The 24,105-nt window shown below is 40.2% G+C and overlaps 1 protein-coding gene across 1 annotated transcript in view; it reads right to left on the bottom strand.

Annotated features, from left to right (window-relative positions):
• Positions 1–23,683, bottom strand: part of IL17RD (interleukin 17 receptor D) — a 92,790-nt gene extending 69,107 nt beyond the window's left edge. The window contains exon 1 of the mRNA XM_045022844.1: positions 23,537–23,683. Coding sequence (XP_044878779.1) covers positions 23,537–23,668 — 132 coding nt within the window. The 5' untranslated portion in view covers positions 23,669–23,683. The remainder of the gene's footprint in view (positions 1–23,536) is intronic.
• Positions 23,684–24,105: the final 422 nt, after the last annotated feature.

Genomic DNA, 24,105 nt, shown 5'->3' with positions numbered 1-24,105 from the left:
CTCCCTAGGCTATGCTGCCTTTCACACTGCCTACACTAAATGTAAAGGCTTTAGTTCTCTTATCTCTGGGCACTATGTTACAGTCTTGTTACAGCAAGGGATAGAACCCAAGATTCTTGCTTCAGCAAATAGTTGCACTCATATAACTCAAGTGGCTGCATGTGATAGAATTTTTTTCCAGGTTTTTAAAAAAGCATGGTTTATTTAGCAAATAAAAAAATCCTTTAAAACATATTCTATAGTTAATAACCATAATCATATATCCATTATGGTGCATTCAACAACAAAATACAGGTGTTTCACACTTTGGTTGTTTTGATTGCTAGTGAGAGGTTTGAACTTCAAGAGACATAAGCCCCATTGATGGCCCTCTGGTTGCAGCTTTGGAACTTGCAATTGTCAGGGAGTATAGTACTGGTAGAAGCTACTACAGTTCCTCCGGTGACCCTGGCCTTCATGTTAGCAGGCAAACAAAATCTGATGCCTGAATGAAACTCAGCGTTTCAATGGTCTACAATGCACACTCCACAGACCCCCAAAAGGACAGCTTGAAGAAACTGGTCCCTCTCTACCAGCGGTCTTCAGCCCTCCCATTTCCAATCTCTTGAAGTACCCAAAGCTATGCCAAGTGATACTAGAATCTGGAATTGTGATGTCAATCAAAATGTAGCCATCTAGGAACCAAAGAAGAGCAATTCACAAGATCAGCTACCAGTATTGAATAAGAAACATCCACACTTCACCTCACAGAGGAGCAGGCAAAGAGAATTGATTGTCAAAGCTGAGTGTCTCTCTCAGGAGTTCTGTTTTCAATCTAACTAAGTCTTTATTTTGAGTCTATCGCCATGTTACCCAAGCACCTACTTAGATGTTCATAGCTGTGTCTGCCTTCAAAATTGTGGCTTTTCATTATGACTTCAAAAGTTATAGTGGGAAGAGGAAAGAAGAACAATGTATTCAGGTACTGCTATGTACTCATCTAGTTCACAAACAACTGAATTTTTAAAAAAATATTGCTAAGTCCTATCAGAGTTAGAACAATAAAGTAAATAATGTGTGTTTTTTAAATACATCTGTATTGGCAAACTCATAGACTCATAGGAGATTACAGTTGGAAGAGACTTCAGGAGGTCATCTAGTCCAAACCCCTGCTCAAAGCAGGACTAACCCCAACTAAATCATCCCAGCCAGGGCTTTGTCAATCCAGGCCTTCCATCAGTGCTTCACCACCCTCCTAGTGAAATAGTTTTTCCTAATATCCAATCTAGACCTCCCTCACTGCAACTTGAGACCATTGCTTCTTGTTCTGTCATCTGCCACCACTGACAACAGCCTAGCTCCATCCTCTCTGGAACCCTCCTTTAGGTAGTTGAAGGCTGCTATCAAATCCCCCCTCACTCTTCTCTTCTGCAGACTAAATAACTCCAGTTCCCTCAGCCTCTCTTCATAAGTCATGTGCCCCAGCCCCCGAATAATTTCTGTTGTCCTCTGCTGGACTCTCTCCAATTTGTCCACATCCTTTCTGTAGTGGGGGGCCCAAAACTGGATTCAATACTCCAGATGTGGTCTCACCAGTGCCGAATAGAGGGGAATAATCACTTCCCTTGATCTGCTGGCAATGCTCCTACTAATGCAGCCCAATATGCCATTAGCCTTCTTGGCAACAAGGGCACACTGTTGACTTATATCCAGCTTCTCGTCCACTGTAATCCCCAGGTCCTTTTACGCAGAACTGCTGCTTAGCCAGTTGGTCCCCAGCATGTAGCAATGCATGGGATTCTTCTGTCCTAAGTGCAGGACTCTGCACTTGTCCTTGTTGAACCTCATCAGATTTCTTTTGGCCCAATCCTCCAATTTGTCTAGGTCACTCTGGACCATATCCCTACCCTCCAACATATCTACCTCTCCCCCATCTTAGTGTCATCCAAGAACTTGCTGAGGGTGCAATCCATCCCATCATCCAGATCATTAATGAAGATGTTGAACAAAACCGGCCCCAGGACCAACACCTGGGGCACTCCACTTGATACCAGCTACCAACTAGACATCGAGCTGTTGATCACTATCCGTTGAGCCCCGACGATCTAGCCAGTTTTCTATACACCTTTATAGTCCATTCAGCCAATCCATATTTTTTTAACTTGCTGGAAAGAATACTGTGGGAGACCGTATCAAAAGCTTTGCTAAAGTAAAGGTATATCACATCCACCACTTTCCCCATATCCACAGAGACAGTTATCTCATCATAGAAGGCAATCAGGTTGGTCAGGCATGACTTTCCCTTGGTGAATCCATGTTGACTGTTCCTATCACCTTCCTCTTCTCCAAGTGCTTCAAAATGGATTCCTTGAGGACCTGCTCCATGATTTTTCTAGGGACTGAGGTGAGGCTGACCAGTCTGTAGTTCCCCGAATTCTCCTTCTTCCCTTTTTTAAAGATGGGCACTATATTTGCCTTTTTCCAATCATCCGGGACCTCCCCCAATTGCCACGAGTTTTCAAAGATAATGGCCAATGGCTCTCCAATCACATCAGCCAACTCCCTGAGCACCCTCAGATGCATTAGATCTGGCCCCATGGACTTGTGCATGTCTAGCTTTTCTAAATAGTTCTTAACCTATTCTTTCACCACTGAGGGCTGTTCACCTCCTCTCCATAATACGCTGCCCAGTGCAGCAGTCTAGGAACTGACCTTGTCTGTGAAGACCGAGGCAAAAAAAGCATTGAGTACTTCAGCTTTTTCCACATCATCTGTCACTAGGTTGCCTCCCCCATTAAGTAAGGGTCCCACACTTTTCCTGACCTTCTTCTTGTTGCTAACATACCTGTAGAAACCTTTCTTGTTACCCTTCACATATCTTGCTAGTTGCAACTCCAATTGTGCTTTGACCTTCCTAATTACATCTCTGCATGCTTGAGCAATATTTCTATACTCCTCCCTAGTCATCTGTCCAAGTTTCCACTTCTTGTAAGCTTCCTTTTTTGTGTTTAAGCCCACTGAAGATTTCTCTGTTAAGCCAAGCTGGTTGCCTGCCATATTTACTATTCTTTCTGCAAATCAGGATGGTTTGTTCTTGCGCTGTCAATAAGCAGGGATTTGGAGCAATCACATTTTTTAATTGCTCCGCTCTGGCTCTGCTCCAGCTCCGGGCAAAAACCTACTGGTCCATGCTCCAGCTCCGAGCTCCACTCCAAAGCCCTGTCAATAAGACTTCTTTAAAATACAGCCAGCTCTCCTGGACTCCTTTCCCCCTCATATTAGCCTCCCAGGGGATTCTGCCCATCAGTTCCCTGAGGGAGTCAAAGTCTGCTTTTCTGAAGTCCAGGGGCTGAATTCTGCTGCTCTTTCTTACTTTTGTGGGGATTCTGAACTCAACCATCTCATGGTCACTGCTGCCCTGGTTGCCACCCACTTCTACTTCCCCTGGCAATTCTTCCCTGTTTGTGAGCAGCAGGTCATGAGAAGAATGGCCCCTTGTTGGTTCCTCCAGAACTTGCACCAGGAAGTTGTCCCAAACACTCTCCAAAAACTTCCTGGATTGTCTGTGCACAGCTGTACTCCTCTCCCAGCAGATGTCAGGGTGATTGAAGTCCCCCATAAAAAACAGGGCCTGTGATCTGGAAACTGTTGTTAGTTGTCCGAAGAAAGCCTCATTTACTTTATCCTCCTGGTCTGGTGATCTATAGCAGATGCCCACCATGACATCACCCTTGTTACTCTTGCATCTAAACTTAACCCAAAGACTCTCAACAGGTTTTTCTCCAGTTTCATACTGAAGTTCTGAGCAATCATACTGCTCTCTTACATACAGTGCAACTCCTCCACATTTTCTCCCTCTACTGTTCTTCCTGACCAGTTTATACACATCCATGACACTGTGTCAGTCATGTGAGTTACCCCACCAAGTCTCTGTTATTCCAATTATATCATAGTTCCTTGACTGTGTCAGGACTTCCAATTCTTCCTGCTTGTTTCCCAGGCTTCTTGGGTTCGTGTACAGGCACCTAAGATAACTAGCCGATTGCCCTACTTTTTCAGTATGAATCAGGAGGCCTCCTCGTTGCACCCTCCTCCTTGTGTTTCTTCCCGGTATCCCACTTCTCCACTTACCTCTGGGCTTAGGTCACCATCCCCCGGTGAACCTAGTTTAAAGCCCTCCTCACTAGGTTAGCAAGCCTGCCTGCGAAGATGCTCTTCCCATCTCTTAGTTGGATCCCATCTCTTCCTAGCAATCGTTCTTCCTGGAACAACATCCCATAGTCAGAGAATCCAAAGCCCTCTCTCCGACACCATCTGCGTAACCAAGCATTTACCTCCACAATTCGATGGTCCCTACCTGGGCCTTTTCCTTCAATAGGGAGGATGGACAAGAACACGACTTGCGCCTCAAACTCATTTATCCTTCTTCCCAGAGCCACATATTCTGCAGTGACCCGCTCAAGGTCATTTTTGGGAGTATCATTGGTGCCCACATGAAGAAGTAGGAAGGGGTAGTGGTCCAAGGGCTCGATCAGTCTCGGCAGACACTCCGTTACATCCTGAATTCTAGCTCCAGGCAAGCAGCATGAGTCTCCCAGTCTGGACGGCAGATGGATGACTCCGTCCCTCTTAGGAGGGAGTCCACAACCTCCACTACCCGTCTCCTCCTCTTGGGAGTGGTGGTCATGGAACCCCCATCCCTAGGACAATGCATCCCATGCCTTCCAGTCGATGGGGTCTCCTTCTGATCCCTTCCCTCAGATGACTCTTCCAAACCATTCTCCGCCGTAGTATCTGTGCAGAGAGCCTGAAAACAGTTTCTTACCGCTATCTACATTGGGGGTACATGGATTCTCCTCTTTCTTCGTATGGAAGTCATATGCTGCCAATTTTCTTCCCCGTTCTGCAAACTCTAGTCTGACTGCATTCAGTTTCCACTAATAAAAGTTACACCCTCTGGATATCACACTTTATAATACACTTGAATAAGTGAAACAGTTTAAGAGTTCCATTTTTCCTACAAATGTAATGTTAAGTACATTTGAAAGCAGGCCAAAGCAAAGGTTACATGTTCTATCCATAAAGTAAGATGCTAGTTACTAATTGTTATTTTCGTATGGTTATATTACCTGACAGGAAATGTGATATTTGCAGTCAAATTCAGGATCTCACACAGGCTGTAACAACTTGCCAGTACCTTATGTTACTATAGTGTTGCCATTTGCACTGCTACAGTTCAGATCTGGCAGTATTTCCATTGTAAGCCCCTTTTTGACAAAGACTTGCTCTGACCCAAATCTTGGTACATAAAAGTCTCAGCTGGGGAGTAACTTTTTCTACTATTTCACATTTGGTTATAACTGGATTGGCAAGTGTAAAAACTGAAGTGGTGCAAAAAAAACCTGACAAATGAGATTCTGATTTTCTTTATTCTGAATTAAAAACAGCTTTCATATAAATAAACATTTACCATTAATCTATAATGTGAAATAATCCCTTAAAAGAACAACAAGAGTCTGACCAAACTTCCCAAATGAGGACCGGATTTCCTACATAGGTCCATTTGCTCATTTCCTGGGCTGACAAGGACTGGGTGTGCTGCAGAGAAAACAGTCGGACTCAGGGTGAGAAATAGAGCTCTGTGGGTTCATTTCCTGACTTGGTCAGAGAGTCCCTGTGTGACTTTGGGCAAATCACTTCGTCTCTAGGTACCTTAGCTCTCCATCTGTAAATTCAGATAACAATATTTCCTTTCTCCAAACCGTTGTCTGTCAGATCTAATTAGACTGTAAACTCTTCAAAACAGGGACTACTACTTATCTTGTGCATGTACATCTCCTAGCACAATGGGACACACTCTCTGCTGGGGTTTTCAGGTGATATTCTAATGCACGTAATTTGTAACAAACCTATAGTGGAATCTGTATACTGTATTATTTCACAGCAATTATTTTTTCAAAGGAGCAGGTTGTTCTTAAACAAAACATTTTATTTCCCTGTTTAGGAATGTATTCTTTAGAACTATCTTATTAAATTAGGTCTTACCTATCTGTGTTAGTTTTTTATTTAGTGCTTATTGCTAAGTGTCCTACACAAAACCCTGCATAAGACAGTTCTTAACAATACAAGTAGGATACTCGTCTACTTTTTCAAACATCTGTTTTGCTACTGATAACTGATTTCCCTGTATTTTGTATGGCAGTGTGACAAAAGGGCACTAACATGCAGACTTCTTCCAAAGGATAGCAACCCCTTCTAGCTTTTATTTTGAATATTATCATGAATTCTCTTTTCTGAAAAGGCTCTCTCACCTTCAACTGAGGAGGAAGCGAAGTCTGAAGTGACACACATTATCCACATGGACACCATCTGATGGGAGTTCTTTCTTCTATACCCTCTCCCTCCCCCCCCACCCACAAATTTTCCTTAAAATAATGGGAAGCAACCTGGTCTGCAATGAAAAGTAGAGAGTCAGACTGTCACCCTTACTTCAAAACACTTCTGTTTTTGTTTTGTTTTGTTTTATTTTACTTTTCCCAATAACATGATAATAGTCAGTATGGAATCTGCAAGAAGCTTATTGTGCATTTTTTTCTTTGTCTGTAAGGATTAAATACAAAATTAATCAGACTAGCAGGCACTACATTTTTGCAACCACATTTTGCAACCTACATATTCACAGGCAACAATGAAAAGATGTTTTACGACAATAATTTATTTGTTAACTTTTTAAAGTAAGAGAACAAAAGTGTCCTTTCCCCTGGTCACCATCTTTCTCAAAATATGCATTTCCGTTTTATTATTTGCACAGTTTTATGTTTTAAACTATTGAAAACATTTTAAAAACTATTTAGTGTGTGAATATGTATAGAAACTCAAATCTGACAGCAGGCAGTTTCCATTAATAAAAGTCACACCCTATAGATATCACACTTCAAAATAAACTGTTTAACTTTTTCAAGTTTAAGAAATCCATTAAGCTCGAAGGACCTCATCACCAGACAGGAGCTTTTTCTTTATTCAGAAAGTAGCTGATTACAAATACAAAGGTCTGAAACTTTGAAGTAGCTTGGCCATGGTACACTAACTCATCTTACTGCTGTTCTCTTGGCATATACAGACATTTACCTGGAAACACACAATTATTATTCCTTCTGCCAATAAAAAAGGTTTTAAGTAATCAATACTGAAATGCATCAAACATAAGACGTAATCGTTTAAATAATACATTTATGTTAAATGCCATAATCAAAAAGAAACTAATATTGTTTGAAAATATATAATACACATTTAATCAACTAAAAGTGCTTAATTACATTGCTATTTACAGTGACTTTGCTGAAATCAGAAACTTTTGCCCTAGACCATATGATTGAAGCAATTTGAAATGGAAATATTTCCTGTCCACTCACTGCCAGTTTCTGCTCCCAGAGTGATATAACAGATGACATCGAGTACAATAAATTCTTTTATTAACCATAAATTTGAGACTGCTTTAGGGATTTGAAGTGTTCAGTTTCATAGTGAAAAAATGTAATGTTATCCACAGACCTTCAGTGTGTGTAACAAAAAGAGAGGCACAGGTTATGCTACTTTGATCAAATTAGGGCAGGGGGGAAGCCTTTTGATTTTGACAATATGTTAAAAAGATTTACAAACTTTTTTTTAATATGAGCCTCAAATAGTGCACTGAGCATTTTACTATATGAAACAATTACTCCTAACAAACTTTGGACAAAAAGCTGGCAGGTTTTCTCCTGCCAGCCATTTTAGTTAAACAACACACAGGAAGTCAGAATTGCAGCATAAGATTTAAGAGTTTAAGCATTTAACTGTAAAGATTAGCAAGTTAAATCAAGGCAGTAGTTATTACAATCTTTACCAGGCTTCCTTTTGTCAGAGCTAACATGAATGTCTAAAAAGCTAATCCTTGAATACTTAACAGGAAGATAAATATGGTATATAAAACACTTCCAGATAAAGCCTTCATCTACTACAGAAAATGTTCTGTTATTGTACTAACTTGAGAAGTGGGTCCTAAAACTGCCGTAAGCTTCCACTTCCACTGTAAATAATAACTCACAACAACAACAAAGCTACTTGGAATAAATATGAAACAAATATTGAAACAATTATTTTCTCTGTTGTAACCAAAACTCATCAAGCCAAAAGAAAAGCAAACTACTGAACTATTACAACAAATTTGCAAAAGTGAAGTTCTGCATGTGAGTGGAACACAATAACCACCAACCAAAATGTTCATACCAAATATAATACAGATAACCCGAAAAATAATTATTCATACCTATCAGCATTGTTGGATTATACTGGGTTTTAGCCTCATTTATTTTGTGGCTTCTATTCTTGCATTTACTGCCAAAAGAGTAATAAAAAGAAAATTCTGTCTTTGCAGCTCATTCTTTAGTGAGCTGAATGTCCCATTTTAAAATCTCTGCATGACATTTCACGGCTAGCGGTCCTTACTCGAAAAGAACCCCAAAAGTGAATGGCATGATTAGTGAATTACTCTTACAAATGCAACTATATGGAAAAACCTAAGCTATACTGACTTGTATTATCCCTAACTTATGAATAAAAGATAGAGGTTTTGTTTCCATTGCTGTTCTGGAACAGCATAGAATAATAACTTGTCACCTGTTAAGGGTCAAGTTTTGCTGATATTTTAACTTACGTGTGTGTGTGTGTGTGTGTGTGTGTGTGTGTGTGTGTGTGTGTGTGTGTGTGTGTGTGTGTGTGTGTGTGTGTGTGTGTGAGTGAGTGAGAGAGAGAGAGAGAGAGAGAGAGAGAGAGATTGATTAACAAAAGAAAGATAAACCACAAAGTTAATTTCAGAATATTAACAACTCAGCCTTTAATCTAGGGATATACTAACTGACAGAATTGTAATAATAGAGCTTTAACTATGATGGTACAGCTTTTACAATCCTGATAATCTTCAACATTTATTTCAACATTTTTCTATTATTAAACAACAACAAAAAAATCTGACACTGAAAACTAATTCATGACAAAAACATCAAGGGTAAGGGCCAGACTCTCAAATGGCACAAATCAATGTAGTTTCATTGACTTCAGTGGAGCTCCACGAATTTACACAGCTGAGGATCTGCCCCCCATGTTGTCTTGAGCTGTTAATACATGTCCTGTGTAATGACACAGAGAGGCGTCAGAAAAAGATTTGATGCTCAAAACAAAATCAAAGATCTTAGCAATTCACAAGGCCCCTTAAATCCAAGTCAGTAGGGTACCAGCACTCCAGCACATTTGTTATGTGCTGACGGAGTTGTTGTCTTTAGGATGAGATGTGAAACAGAGATCCTTGACCACTTATGGTCATAAAAGACCCTACGGTTCTGTTTTGTAATTTTAGTATGATTTTTGAAATTATAGTCTGTCTATCTAAATTCCCCTTAGAGTTACAACTGGATACACTATTCTTCATTTCCTGTCAGAAAATGTACAGCATTACAATGCACTGTTAAATAATTGCTGTTTCACCACAGAGGCAGTTGCTTTTCAGTGGAGGCTGAAGTGGTTCCCTATATATCCTTTGTCTTCTTCACAAGATTGTAAATCTTAGTTAATGCTTGTGAAGTACTCACCATTTTGAAATCCTCAGATGAAAAGCACAAGCAAAACATTAAATATTGTAAATCTTTTAGAATGGTGCTGTTTTATATGTGGTGCATTTCATAATCTAGTGAGAGATTTTCACTGGCACAAATGGAAATTTTCCTCTGCCTTTTTTGGCCAGATTGTAAAAAAACAGGTGCCTAAAATTACATTCTTTGGGTGGAATTTTCAGAAGAGCTAAGTGACTTATGAGCGCAAGCCCCATTGAAAATTAACGAGAGCTAGATGCCTAACTTCTTAGGCACTTTGAAAGTCCCATCCTGTATTCTGAAGTCATTTAGGTGCTTTTGAAAATCCCATTGCTAAGTCCTTATTTAGATGCAGGCCTAAATAAGTGGCCTGATTTTCAAAAGTGCTGAGAATCCAGTGCTCCCACTAAAGCCAAGATGAGCTGCTAGATGCTAGGCACTTTTGAAAATCAGGCCTCTTATTTAGGCACCTAAATATGGACGTAGAAGCCAAACTCTAGACTAGGCCTGCACAACATACGGTCCGCGGGCCGCATGTGGCCCACGTGGGCTCACTGTGTGGCCTGCAGGGGCTGAGTAGGCAAGCGGTGAGGTGGGGCAAGCCAACAGCCGGTTGGATGGCCAGCGGGTGGGCGGGGTGGTGAAGAGGCCAGCGGCAGGGTGGGGAGTGAGGGTGAGCCAGTGGCAGGGGGCGGGGGCAGTGGCAGAAGGTAAGAGGACAGCAGCGGGCAGGCAGGTGAGCTGGGGGAGGCAGGAGCAGGCAAGCCAGAGGCGGACAGGCAGGTAAGCTGGTGGCAGCAGCGGGGGGCGGTGGTGAGTAGGCAAGCCGGCGGGGTGGGGGACTGAGGAGGCAAGCGGGTGGGCAGTGGCGGGGGGGCTTTATACTTGGGGGGGTAAGGAGGCGAGCGGCGAGTCGGTGGCTGACCTGTTCTACTGATCTTGTCTCTCATAAAAATTGGTCCCTTTTGCTGCTTTTCTCTGGGCTGGGGGTTGTCCCAATGCTGCAAAGAGGGTGTTCCCAAAGGAAGGTGCTTGCTTCTAACCCCCGAGGCCATCAGTATGTCTCCTCTTCTCTACTCAGCCCACTTGACAAGTTTAATTGTCCTTGGTCTGGCTCCCAGTCCCTCTCCAAGGGTTGCAGCTATCTGGAGGTGCCTGCTTTCCACACCTTCCTCATTCACACCTCATTCATTCAACAGGGCAATTGATTACAAAGCGGGGTGGGGGGGAGGGGGCAGAGGGGAGATCTTATTCTACTTCTAGCAAAAAGACATTTTTCTTTTACTTTAATTATACTACCTTAGGGGCCCACTATAACATATTACCAAGGTTCAATACCACTGTTTCGGCGGGGCGGTGCTGGGGAAGGAGGGTTTGTTTCCGCGGAGCGGGTGGCGCTGTGGGGGGAGATTGTTTCCGTGGGGCCGGGCGGCGCTGGCATGGGAGGGGTGTTTCTGGGGGGACTGGGCGGCGCTGGGGGGGACTTCAGGGGGGCCAGTGGGTTTCAGCCCTCAGCTGTTTTCTTTGGAGTAATATGGCCCTCAATGCTTTACAAGTTGTGCAGGCCTGCTCTAGGCACACAAAGAGAAATTCAATTAAGTAAATGAGTTTTACCGCTGACTTCAGGGAGACAGGATTTTGACCCCCTTTTTAAAAATTTTGACCTTTGCTTCTAACTCATGGGCTATGTCTACACTACAGAGCCTATGCCAGCATAGCTTTGCCTCCTACTGTAGATGCAGCATACGTTGACAGAAGGAGAAGCTTTCTCTACTGGTACAGGAACACCACCTCCCCAGACAACATTAGCTCAACATAAGTCTTCTTCTGTTGGCATAACTGCATCTACACTTGGAGTTTTGTGAGCATAGCTATGTTGCTAGAGGGTATGTTTTTTTCACACCCCTGACCAATATAGCTATGCCAGTATTAGGTGGAGACCCGGCCTCTTATAAGTGATAAGCACAGGCCCTGACTGTTAATTTGAATCACTTTGTAAAACGAAAATGTATTTTTCAAAAACAGATAAGATATTGTAAATATGTTACTGTTAAAAACTGTACATATTTCCTATTATATTTTCTGATAGCCATATAAGCCATGCACAGAGTACCCACTTGTAATTGTAAACGAACAGCCAGCAGTTTCTAGTCTAATCATTTATAATATTGGCTGTTTGGATCAAAACATTTACAGGACAGGCTTTTCAACTTATCAAACATGGTTAAGTGAAAAGTAACAAAGAACCCCCAGATAAAAGTATTATTATCCAAAATAGTTATTATATATTAACGACGTTAATATATATGAATGCATATTATATATTAATATGTATATATAAATTATAAAAAAAGTTATTTCAAAAACTCAAACTACATTATAATCAAGTAGTCGAAAATAGCTATCTATAGGGATATAAACTCTGAAAGCAAAACTTCCACCAATTTCATTAGAGTCACCTAAGATCTTTTTTTCATGTTTTTTAATGTTGGACTCAAAGCCTTTAGGAAAAGTAATAGGAACTTAACTGAGTTAAGCAAAAGAATATTTGATAGAAAAGAAAAAAAATTTAAGGTATATATTTATGTGAAAATATTACAAATGTAGGATTCCAAAAGTGTCCTGGTTAGCAGAAAAAAACAGTATTTCAAAATACAGAGTAAAAGCAATTAGAAAACACAGTTTGAGTGAAATGTATTATTGCAAGAAATTCTTATGAAGGATCACCTTGAATGCGTTTGATGCTGAGACTCCATAACTTTTCTTTACACAAAAGCAGTCATCAGCAGAGCACAACCAGATGTTACGCTTTCTTTTCTTAGTTTCTGTAAACCCCCATGACCTCCTTCAAATTAAAAAAGGGAATAGCATTTTTTTAAAGCCACAGGAGCTATCATTAGTGAAGCATTCTAAGGATTTTCATTAATTCATAGCCAGCCAACCAGGAATTTTCCCACAGCCTTATACAAAAAAAGTCAGGGAAGTCACTGATTGCTTGGTTGGATTTGAATATGGTCAGAAGTAAGATCAGAAATATTTAGTTCCTCCCACTGGAGTAGGTGGGGGGGGGTCAGAAATGAAAATCCAAGTCTGCTCACCAAGAACGATCAAAATTGACTAGTTCACATTACCATTTAAAACCCCAGTGAAAGTAAAATGTGAAGCATAACTTTAAATCACTTAGGAAAAATCAGATACAAATAAATTAAATGAATCAGAAACATTGATATAGACAATTTTTAGAAACTGTTCTTCAAAAATGTCATTAAAAGGCTGTATGTCCAGTAAAGAGTACATTTTTAAAATGCAGTGAAATTCATAAATTAAATGTATTCAAATGACTTCTTCCTAAGGAACTTGGTTTTAGCAAAGTATTTAAAACTATATGCTAGACTACGAGTTTGATCCTGTCAGGTGCTGACACCCATTAAACTCCATGAGGGTTGAGAGGACTCAGCACCTTGGAAGAGCTGGTGCTGAGTACCTCCAGTTTGGAAGCCCTTATAGAATATTCGCTACCCAAAATCTTTATTAACATGTGGATTAAAGCTGACTAGTTGTGCGAGGTATCTTCCCAGAACATCAAGTGCACCTACTTTAGTTGGGAATTGGACCTGCTTTGAGCACGGGGTTGGACTAGATGACCTCCTGAGGTCCCTTCCAACCCTGATATTCTATGATTCTACTCTTAAATCTCTTGAATCCAGCGGTTACACACAACAGTCCTCCTCACAACCTTAACTCTGCCCCCTGGAATTAATACGATAAACTGAGGATAGTATGTTTTGGCCAGGGCTGCCCTATTATAAATGGACATGAGGAGTGTACCATTTTATGTGGTGTGGTGTGACCCACAGAATTGTATTCTCTCATTTATCTGCATGCCCTCCAACTCTCCTTCACTGTGTTAGGGACAGGTATATTGACTAATTCTGGGATTAATTGCAACAAGTAGCTGCAGCTCACACTGTGATACAAAGAGTGATGCATCTGTACCCAGTGGATCTGGGACCCCTCATTTCTGTGCTGAATTATGCAGGTTAGGCAAATAGAGGAGCACAATATTCTTGTTGCGGGATTTGTAACAGTCTGGCGGTAAACATGACAGTGTACTACAGGGCAGAGATGCAGGTGGTGTTGTAAGGGGAATCCTGAGGACAAGAGTCAAGAGGTGGTAACATCTGGTGTGATAGGGTGCTGTTAGCAGCTATAAATTGAGCCTTTAGAAGCCAGCACCTTGGTCACTTAGAACACCCAGAGCACTTGGTGTAGTTAGAGTAGGAGAGGCTTAGGTAGTTTGGGCTTGGAAGAGTAGAAGGGATAATTTGCACCTGTAGGGAGCCTGATGAACTAATGAGGTAATTAGCTTGCCAGCTGGGTTGCTCTGAGAAGAAAGCAAGTAGTATGAACCAGGGAGCAGGAAGGGGGTTCCAGATAACTGCTGCTATGTTGTGATATATTTGGAGCATAAACCACAATAAAGACACTTGGAATCCTGCTGGACCGTGTATGGTGCTTAATTCACAGAGAATGTTCACTAGTCAGTGTTTCCAAGAGTTGAAGAGGGAGCCCCTTCACAGGTGGTTTATGCAGAGTAGGTGAAATAATCAAGTATAGGCCAGGCCTACCCAGCTGGTATTCATGAAGTGTGCCCCAAATGCAACTTTTGTCTTACTCGGGACACGGTGTGACAGTTTCTCCTACCATAGGCATGTGCTGCATCCCCACCGTATCCCATATCATATGGAAAAATAGAGTGCTATGATGTCTGTCAGAGCAGGTTGGAGCATCATTCAAGGAGGGCAGAGTTAAGGTTACAGAGTGGGGCTGGTGTGCACCGTAACTCATCTTTTCCTGTTTTCAGAGATTTAAAGTATAAGTGCACTTGACATTCTGGAAGGATATGTGGCACTGCCAGTCAACCTTAACTCTGTATTAATAAAGTTTTTGGGCAGTGAATGACCCTTGTTTTTTCAGTAAGTGGTGGTAATGATGGGGGTATGACTAGGGAGTACCTATGCAGGGGCACAAGAAAGTTTCCTGGGAACACATTACTGGCAACACAGTCTGTTACCATCTCTGGCCTCCTCCTGGACTCTGCATGTCCCCAGTATGAGTGGAGGGACAATGAGGAGGAAGATAGGTGGTAAACCAATGGGCTATGAGGAGCACATCTACCAGCTGGAGGCAGCAAAGGGGCATGGATGGAAGACCCAGATACCATACTCCATTCAGGGCTAATGTAGGGGGAAAGTGCCCTGCACAACACTCTGAAGTCTAGGAGGATTGCTGAAGTTTGAAGTGGCCTGTTCATCTCAATGGGTGATCTCCTCCACACCTCCCCAAGTCTACCCCATCCCCTGTTATGAACTATCAGTTTTCAGGACAATCTCACTGTGCATGTAGGTTTTAGAGCAACTTTAATATTAATATCATCTCTTTATTGGGCGCTGAATCTGAAGAACGCGTTGACCAAATAACTTCAAATTTGTATGCAGAAGCATACCCGTTTCTGTTATGGTATGCAATATTCAAAATAATCATACCGTTCACACAGATATTAGTGAAAATTAAAAGAAGCTCATAGTACGGGAGGGGCCTTATACTGAGAATTCCTTGTTCAAATGACCCCAAATTTGCACTGCAAACGCTATCCCAGACTCTGTTACAGCATACCTATTTTCAAGACAATCCCCCTATGTGTGTGTACTTTGGCACACTTTGACTATTATAATCAGCTCTTTATTTGGGGACTGTATCTGAGAAACCCTTGAGCTGAGATCCCACTTGCACCACTATATCAAACTCTGGCTCTAATGTGGCACAGCAATATTACGGCAGAGCAGCAGTGCCACCACAGTTAAAATTGCACCAGATTTTCATTTTAACGGGATGAAAAAGGTTCTACACAAATTCTGGCTTTTAGGTCAGACTATCATTTACAATATTTATTGCCATTTGTGGAGTGCTTGATTTTTTTTTATAACTCTTTGTGAAGGGAGAATGTCATTTGAGGTTTGTTCTGACTTTTTTTTAAAAAAAGAACTACAATTTTTCTAAGAAACCGCAACATTTTGAAGGGGAAAATTGAGAGGTCTGAACCCTTAGTTTGTGTAGATGGATTAATTATTGTAGAAAGTTTAAATGTGTTTATTTTTAATGAAAAATATGGGTTACTGATTTGATATTCTGACAATGCATTAGTCAATGTTGACATCACATAAGTTTTTAGAAAAGAGCTCTCTACTATGGGTAGTTTCCTGATACTTAATAATCACTTTGATCATACTGACATTGATGAGAGTCACAGCTACTTTCTTTGCTATACATACATCACACTCAGACCCACTGTTCAGAAAAATGAGTCAGGAGCATGTGGCATGGTTACATTATCCTAATGCTGCTGCTTACTTGAATCTTTAATCTTCCCTCTATTTAATTAACGCTATTTTTCTTCACAATTCCTCTAAAGTAAAATCTGAGTATGCATAACGATTGCAGGGAAAACTTCCAGAAGAAGACCCTGCACGATACAACTAATGTACACAAGGCAGCCTCAGAAAACTCCCAGGTGTAGGTAGGACTTGAGCTGATTCACAGTACATGGGTGGTGCTCAGGTTCAAAAGCCACAGTATGTCATCTTTTAGCCCCCAATTAATCTGATGTCAGGCTGTCTGCAACCATTCTGGTTTGCAACTAAACTCAGTCCTGATGCACAAGGGCAAATTTCTTCCTCTGACATGTCAACTTGGTTCAAGCCATACTGTAGATCCAATTTTTACCTTGAATAATTTTTTTAATTTTGCTTTCTCAGAGTAGGAGTGGGTACCAGACACTAGCCGAGATCAATCTTGAGTGGATGATATCAATTTGGGGAGGATCAGAGCCACAACTGGCAAAATAAAGTTACAAGAAGTGTAACATTTTGATTCCATTTTTGGGGGGAGAGAAACGGGCTGTATCTTGGAAACCCCTTGCTCAAACAACCACAAATTTTGACCACAAATTTCACCCTGGGTCCCAGAAGGCACAGCAATTTTCAAGACAACCCAAGTAAGCATGTGGATTTTAGAGAACATTTTAAAATCATCGGATAAATAGTAAGCCATTATAGTGGTACTATCAACTCCTTCTATCAGAGTGTTTGTCAGACCATTTATTTCTAAGCGTTTTACAAAGCAATACCTACAACTTGAAAACTGGTTATTATAAATGGGTCCAGTGGAGTTTAAAGATCAGTCAGATTTACTAAGAAACATCTCTAACATGGAAACTTGTTATAGCTAATGTTAAACAATATGCACTTGACTTCCCTACATTGCTCAATAGCCGCTGTCCACATTCATGCAAGTTTATGGCATACTTCCAAGAATTAACTTTTGGAAGTACATTTTGTATCGTTATATACATTTGATACAGGTGCCGCATTCAACTGCAAAAATAAACAAGATTAAATAGATTATTTTATAATTTCAACTGATAGTACTGATTTATTTTTAAAATATTTTTTCTATTTTTATCCTGTTAAATGTTCACTGTTCTGGGAAATTATGGGAGAGTTCAGACAATAATTATTTAATAACAGTAGACACTGACATTCAAAAAGTTAAAGCTATATAACTGTTGAAACACAAATTGCCAATATCAAATGTGAAAATATTCAAAGTAACTATCCCTAAATCAAAGTGTAATAAGTGCTCCAGCAGCATTTTTCTTACTTTGTCTATCTGTAAATTTCAATTATCCACGGATATATTTTTTCAGATATTTTTGGGTGTGTTTCGTGAAATTGACTTTACCGAATTGACTGATAAAAAACTAATCCTTCCAAGACTATCTTTTTTTTTAAAAGAGACCCCATAGATTATATGGGTCAATATTACACTTTTCACACCATTGTGGAATTCTGGGGTCACTCATTCTACAGACTGATGACAGTTATTGTGACACCCAGAAAGAGAGGTTTTCAGTATGCCATTGAATGCACAACACATTGCTAAAGTAGCATAAGGCCTAACATGCTGGAAAAGGAAGCATACAGAAGATAATATATGGCTCAGCTAGCAGGATTTGGGATAGTCACTAAAGTAACAAAGGGGTTCAAAACCATATATTTTTGTTAAATAAATATTGCACATCAGAACAGCTGCAGGAAACCATCCATTACTGTAGTAAACTGCTATATGTTGTAAAGTAATCATTATTCCCTGATTTTAATCTCTTGTGGAAACTCATAGAGAGGCACAAGTACAAGTGTAAACAATGGTGGCTATAATTGTCAAAAAAGCTTGGAAAGGTAAATAGCTGGATGAATTTACAATTGCAAAAAACGTGTGATAGGATAAAATCTTTTTTTCCAGTTTAACAGTTTATATCTAATCTCGAAATAGGGTTTCAAAAATATATGGATTTAAAATAAATCAATCTGAATTCCATTTGAAAGTAATAAAAAGTAGCTTAATTAGAATAGCTCCTATTACTTGCCCTTCTTTCACAAAATTGTTTGACAAAATTAATATAGTTTTATGGGGAGGGAAGAACAAGGGAACATCATAAAATTAATGGAGATATATAACCCGAGATATAAATTATATGTACTTTTTCATATTGTGCTATGCTTTATATATCAGTTTTTACACAGAATGTTCAGTTTTATGTTAAACAGATAAAGCATAAATACAGCATAAAACTTCAAGGTAACTCGTTAACTTTCAGAAAAATATAAATAAAACTTTTGGAGTTTCCTCCTTCAAGCACCATTGAACATTATTGGGAGCATTACACTTAATATTTTACAAGCACAAGTAAAGTAAAGAGAAATTATTTTCACATTTAAAGACTGAAGACAAATTTTAGTGTTATTGTTCACCAATAAAACTTTGCACTCCTGTCATTTTTATAGTACCCTAATAAAATGCCAAATTAATTGGCAAACTTCAGCCTTCGAGCAGAATTAAATGGGCAAATTCACATCAAAGCTTTGTTTCATCATCTTTGGACGGATCTGTTGGAAAAGACAGCTGGTCCTTATTAAACACCCATTTAAAATGTTGCAGCTCTAATGAACTAACATCCACATTACACTAACATTATCAAGTAATTAACTAAAGAAAAGCTAGAGTCATCTAATGATGGCTTAACTTTTTTCCACCAGTGGACAAGAAAATATTTAAATCTATTAAATGAATTAAGTATTTGTTTTGCTCCTTAAATAAATTATCTAGATTTTGAAATTAGTCTGATTGATAAACTTGTTTCAAGTTATTAAGAGGTAACTTTTGTTTGCTGAAATCTAAACCAAGGCATGCATTATAAAAAGGAAACAAATCCCGTCCATAATATTGCTGGGGGGCCTTCAACTACAGAAATGCTTGTTAGGTCATGAGCCTTTTGAATGGCCTGAATAGTCAAAGTACACAATTACACAATAAAATGCATGTAAAAGATTAAAGATGCATTTTATTGTCAATATTCAGAACAAGTTTATTATAAGTAAACTGGAATAAGTTTTCATCATTTTTCTTCTCTGAATGTTTTGTGCATTTGAAAGCCAACTCTGAAAATATATTACTTGCACTATTTAGACTAAATGCTTTTTATGGACGAAAGGCTCAGACCCAATATAAAACAATTGCAATGAAGAGACATCTTCCTGTTCGAGTAGTGTATATACTTTAATTGTGTTGTTGGTTTTTAAATAAACATAAAGCAGTAGGCACGCTGTAGTTAGCGTGTTTTTTAATGGAAATTTAGTTAAGTGATCTAGGCTATGTCTACAATACAGAGCCTAAGCCAGAATAGTTATGTTGGCATGGCTATGCCAGCACAGCCCCCATGTCTGGATGCAAACTTCTTCTGTTGGTGTAGAAACACCACTTTCCCGAACAATGTTAACTGTGCTGACCGTGGGGGTTTTGTCAACCTACCTATGCCAGGGGTGCGGTTTTTTCACATCCCTGCTTATCACAGCTATGCCAATATAACTTTTAAGTGTAGATCAAGCCCTAAACACAGTTATTTTTAAATAGAGACAAAAATAGTCACTTTTTTTACTATACCAGCTGATAAGTGACACCCTAGATCTTGAAGTAGTTAATCCAATTGTCTGGCCTAGATAATTGGTTGAGTTTGTGAGGCCTTACACTCAACATTTCTCTAGCTGTTTGAATGTGACAGTAACTTTTAACACCACAGCTAAGCAATTCCAACATATGTTCTAGTCATCCATTTGCAGAATCCTGTAGATTTTAGTGAAAATTGGAAAACTGTAAGGAGGAGACGCAAGGAGCCCCTGGCATCTAGTTAGCAGAGCTAGCACCTTCAACCATTTGTGTAATTGTCTACAAATGAAAGAATTGGTTGATGGTAACCATTAACACCATCCAGAATAACAACACACCATCTGTGCTCTGCCTTTCTTCCTAATTCAGTTTTAAAATGTTGACACCATAAGAAAGAAAGAAAGAAAGAAAGAAAGAAAGAAAGAAAGAAAGAAAGAAAGAAAGAAAGAAAGAAAGAAAGAAAGTTTTTGGGGGGAGGGTAGAATGGATTGCACACAGAGCACCTGGCATGGGGAAGGGAATGAGGAACCCTAGCATGGGAGAGCAGGGGGACACACAGGAGATCATGGCATGAGGGACGGGATGATGAAGACTGCAGAAAATCCCTGAAATAGAAGCAGATGGGAGGGTGGCACACAGGAAGCTTCTGGAGGAGAATGGAGGAATGCAAGGAGCCCCTATTGTGTGCAACATACAATACTCTTTTTGTTTTTTTGCTTTAAAATATGCCAAATGCTATATTCTCTCTCAGTCAATAGTCTCATTAATCTTATGTTTTAGTCTGAACAGAGTCAAGAGCCTGATCCTGCAGAGTTAAGAATGTGGAAAACTTTACTCACATGAGTAGCCCCACTGGAGTAAACAAAATTAGTTATGTGAGTAAAGTTACCCATGTGCTTAACTCTTTGCAGGACTGGACCCCAAATATGTACAACTAAATTTTAAAGCTCGGTCCTTCATTCCTTACAATACCTACATGGGGAAATTAACCGAAATAGCTATTTCAGAATAAGTGTCCACACAGGGAGCTAGTCCAGAATAGCTATTGTGCTTTAAATTTCCATCCTTCCTCAAACCTGCACAACTTGCAAATGTAGATAAGCCTTAAAATTCTCACTAATGAGAATGAAATGAGAGAAACCCTTGCCTCACTGAAATCAAAGGAAGTTCTGCCATTGACATTAGTGAGGCCAGGAGGATTTCACTCAGTGAGACTACTCATGTGCTCATAAGTTACACATATGCTTAACTGTTTTGCTTGTTCAGAGCCCTGTTGGTCTTGCAGGACTGGGACCAAACTACTACAAAAGAATGCACTGCAAGAATTCACATATTTTGCAACTAACGTTGTCAGGACCTGTTCCATAACCTTTAGATTTTGCAAATTCAAACGATCTTTAAGAATAAGCTGAGGATCTCTGAATTGAAACAGCAAATACAAATTCTTACCAACACAAATATACACTATTCCTTTACCAAAAGTAGTTTTTACTGCAATAAAACAAAGACAAATTTAAAATATTTCCATTAGATTAAAAGCAAAAAGATTGTAGTATTTCTTAGACAAACTCAGATTTTTTTGTTCTAATAAATTAAGCAAACCTAAGCAGAGTGTGACATGGAAATGTCACATCTAAGGTAAATGAGCATGAATTTGGGGAAAATAAACAAAAGTGCTCAAATTGGGGGGAGAGGGGGAGATCCAGGTTTTCCCCCCAATGCATTGTGAGAAAAGTGAGACATATCCACACAATTCTACCAGTGGTAAGAAAAATAACACACACACATAGGTAATAGTCACATTCTATCTCTTGTTTAATTACTCAAATATCAACAGTTAAGCAATATTTTTTTCAATACTATACTAGTGAAAATTAGCTTAACAAGCATTGTTTTACTCAAAACATATTAGACATGCTTATTATTCATCTCTCTATATAAAGTTTTTAGATTTGTTCCTGCCCTTAACCTACAGATTAGAAACCATTTATAAATAAGCTACAATAAGCATATCTATTTGAATAAGGTACAATTACTTCAGGGCTTATGTCTTTTCAATCAGTCAGTGTCCCTGCAGTGTTTAGAGTGGCAGAGGGGAAGTGGCCTGTGGTTAAACAGAGGAAATACCAAGGAATTTTAATAGAGCAAATAGTCTCTTTACTTCCTACAGGGTAGCACTTCAAAGGCAGCCCTGCCCCAGAGCAGACAATGTGTTACAGGGGCCATCAGTCATTTAATAGTATGTCAAGTCTATTCAAAACTTACATGCAGTCCAAGATAAATACCACACAACCAAGACAATGGGTCCCTTCCTGCAGTCATTCCTCTGGCAAAACTCCCACTTAAGTCAATACAAGTTTTCCCAATTAAGAATTGTACCACAGAATCAGATTCAGTATCTAAAAAAACTGGTCAGGCAAATTTGCTAACTGGAAATAAAAAATATATTGGTAACACAGACTAACTGATTGGAATGTTTGTTAGGAAATTAAAACCTTAAATTTGTTGTATGTGATACAAAAATAAAGGTTTTCTTCACAGTAACTTGAAAGGTTGTGTTTTAGCAGATTTATTGGAGGGGAGCATTTAAAAAGCTTTACATTAAACAGACCCAGATATAATCAGTTTAATATATACAATATAATTCATTATGTAAGGAAAAATCAATTAAATATATATTGCACATTCCTCTAGATGTCAAGATAAGCAAAATTAATCAAGCATTATAACTCCTAATAGGTAATGACAGTATATTTAATAGCTGCTGCTGAACCTGACAGAAATATGTATCCTGATAGTTTGAAATATGTGGTGCACACGGCTTACATCTTGTGAAACATGAATATTATAGTAAAATATATGTTGCTAGTAAACTGTGAGTTAAGATGTAATATGTGAATTTTTTCTTACATAGTTTCCAGGGTTTTCTAACTTCCAGTGAATTACACTATTCCCTCCATATCCCTGATTTGTGCCTTGCAGTAACTTTTTCAAAAATTATGATCTGAAACTAATTAAATCATTATTGAGAATCTAACAAAAAAGAAAGACAATGAAAGTCATTCTTTTCCTTCCCATGGTCCTTGGAACTCCACAATTTAACCAGAATTCTCGCTAGCCTTTATGGGGAGAAAACACTGAAATGTGATTTTTGAAAAACAAACAGGAAAACGCAGCAAGAAAAGTCTGAAGCTAACGCACCAGGAGCCGGAACAAAAGGTAAAGACCAATAGCGGAATGTTTCACCTCCCAGCTCTGCCCCCTCCCCCGCCAATTTACTTTTCCAACATCCTCTGTCTGATGATCAGGCCTGAAGCTAAGACCCCGAGCCGGCCTCGAATCATTAAAATAACAAAGCCCAAATGATCGCCCTTTTTATCCCGCTGGCAGGGCAGGTCGAGTTAAGGAAGGAGAGAGCTGCGGATAAAGGACCTGTTGAGTGACTTCTTCACACTCGCTGGTTAAACGATGCCTCGCACCCCCAGGGCGAGAAACCAGTAACTATCCCTTCTCTGGAAATGCCACCTTTCCTCCTGGCCGCAAACTACCAGCGGCACAGCCTTGGAGCAGCAGCAGAGGAGTTGCAGAAGAGGCTTCCCACCCCCATGCACACTGCCCAGCGAGCTCTCCTTGCACATTCGGGAGAAGCAGCAAGTCGGACAGGCAGGTAGGCACCACACCTGCATTGCTCAGATGGGCTGGTCTGCAAAGAGTCCGCTGCCCACGGGACAGCACTTGCAAGGCTTAGCTGGGAAACTCTGGCAGCTCCCCACGCCACTCCGCCAAATCCTAAAAGTTTGCAAAACGCAACTCGGCGCACGAATCTGCCCGACTGTGCGGAGAAAAGAGAAACAAAGCTTCAGTCCACTCACCCTCCATCCACACGTGTCGGCCGCGGGCCCCCGCCTGCTGCTGGGTCCTCCAGCAGCCCCAGCTAGCTGGTGACCCTTGAAGCAGGCGATCAGAGTGAAGAAAAAGGAGCTGAACTGGAGCCAAGGTGCCATGGTCTGCAGCGGCAGCGCACGGAGACTGGAGTCTGAGCAGAAGCAACAGCAGGGGGGGGGGGTTAGCTGCGTGCATGCGCGAGAGAATGTGCAGCTGCTCCCCCCCCCCCGATCCCTGCTGGTGGCGGGGGGGCTGTTCCTTGTGAAGAGTGCTACAATGACTGTGTCTGGCGCAGAAGGCAACCGTTGTCCCTCCTCCCCAGGCCCCTATTAGTCCATGCACTATTTTTTTTGGTAATGCAAAGAGATGCTTCTTCAAAGTCTTTGCATCTAAGGAAGGCGAGACTACTCAGGAACACCACAGCTCCAAAAAGGAAAATTAGCAAGACTTGTATGCAAGTGTCTGTGTGCACGTCTTTCCCGTGGGTCTTTAACGGTCCGTGTCCTCTCCCCTCTGCGTGGACATTAAAGATCATATAGTATTTTTCTAGAGAATA

This window comes from Mauremys mutica, chromosome 7 (assembly GCF_020497125.1).
Source record: "Mauremys mutica isolate MM-2020 ecotype Southern chromosome 7, ASM2049712v1, whole genome shotgun sequence".
Taxonomy (NCBI): domain Eukaryota; kingdom Metazoa; phylum Chordata; order Testudines; family Geoemydidae; genus Mauremys; species Mauremys mutica.
This window is presented reverse-complemented; position numbering and strand designations above follow the sequence as displayed.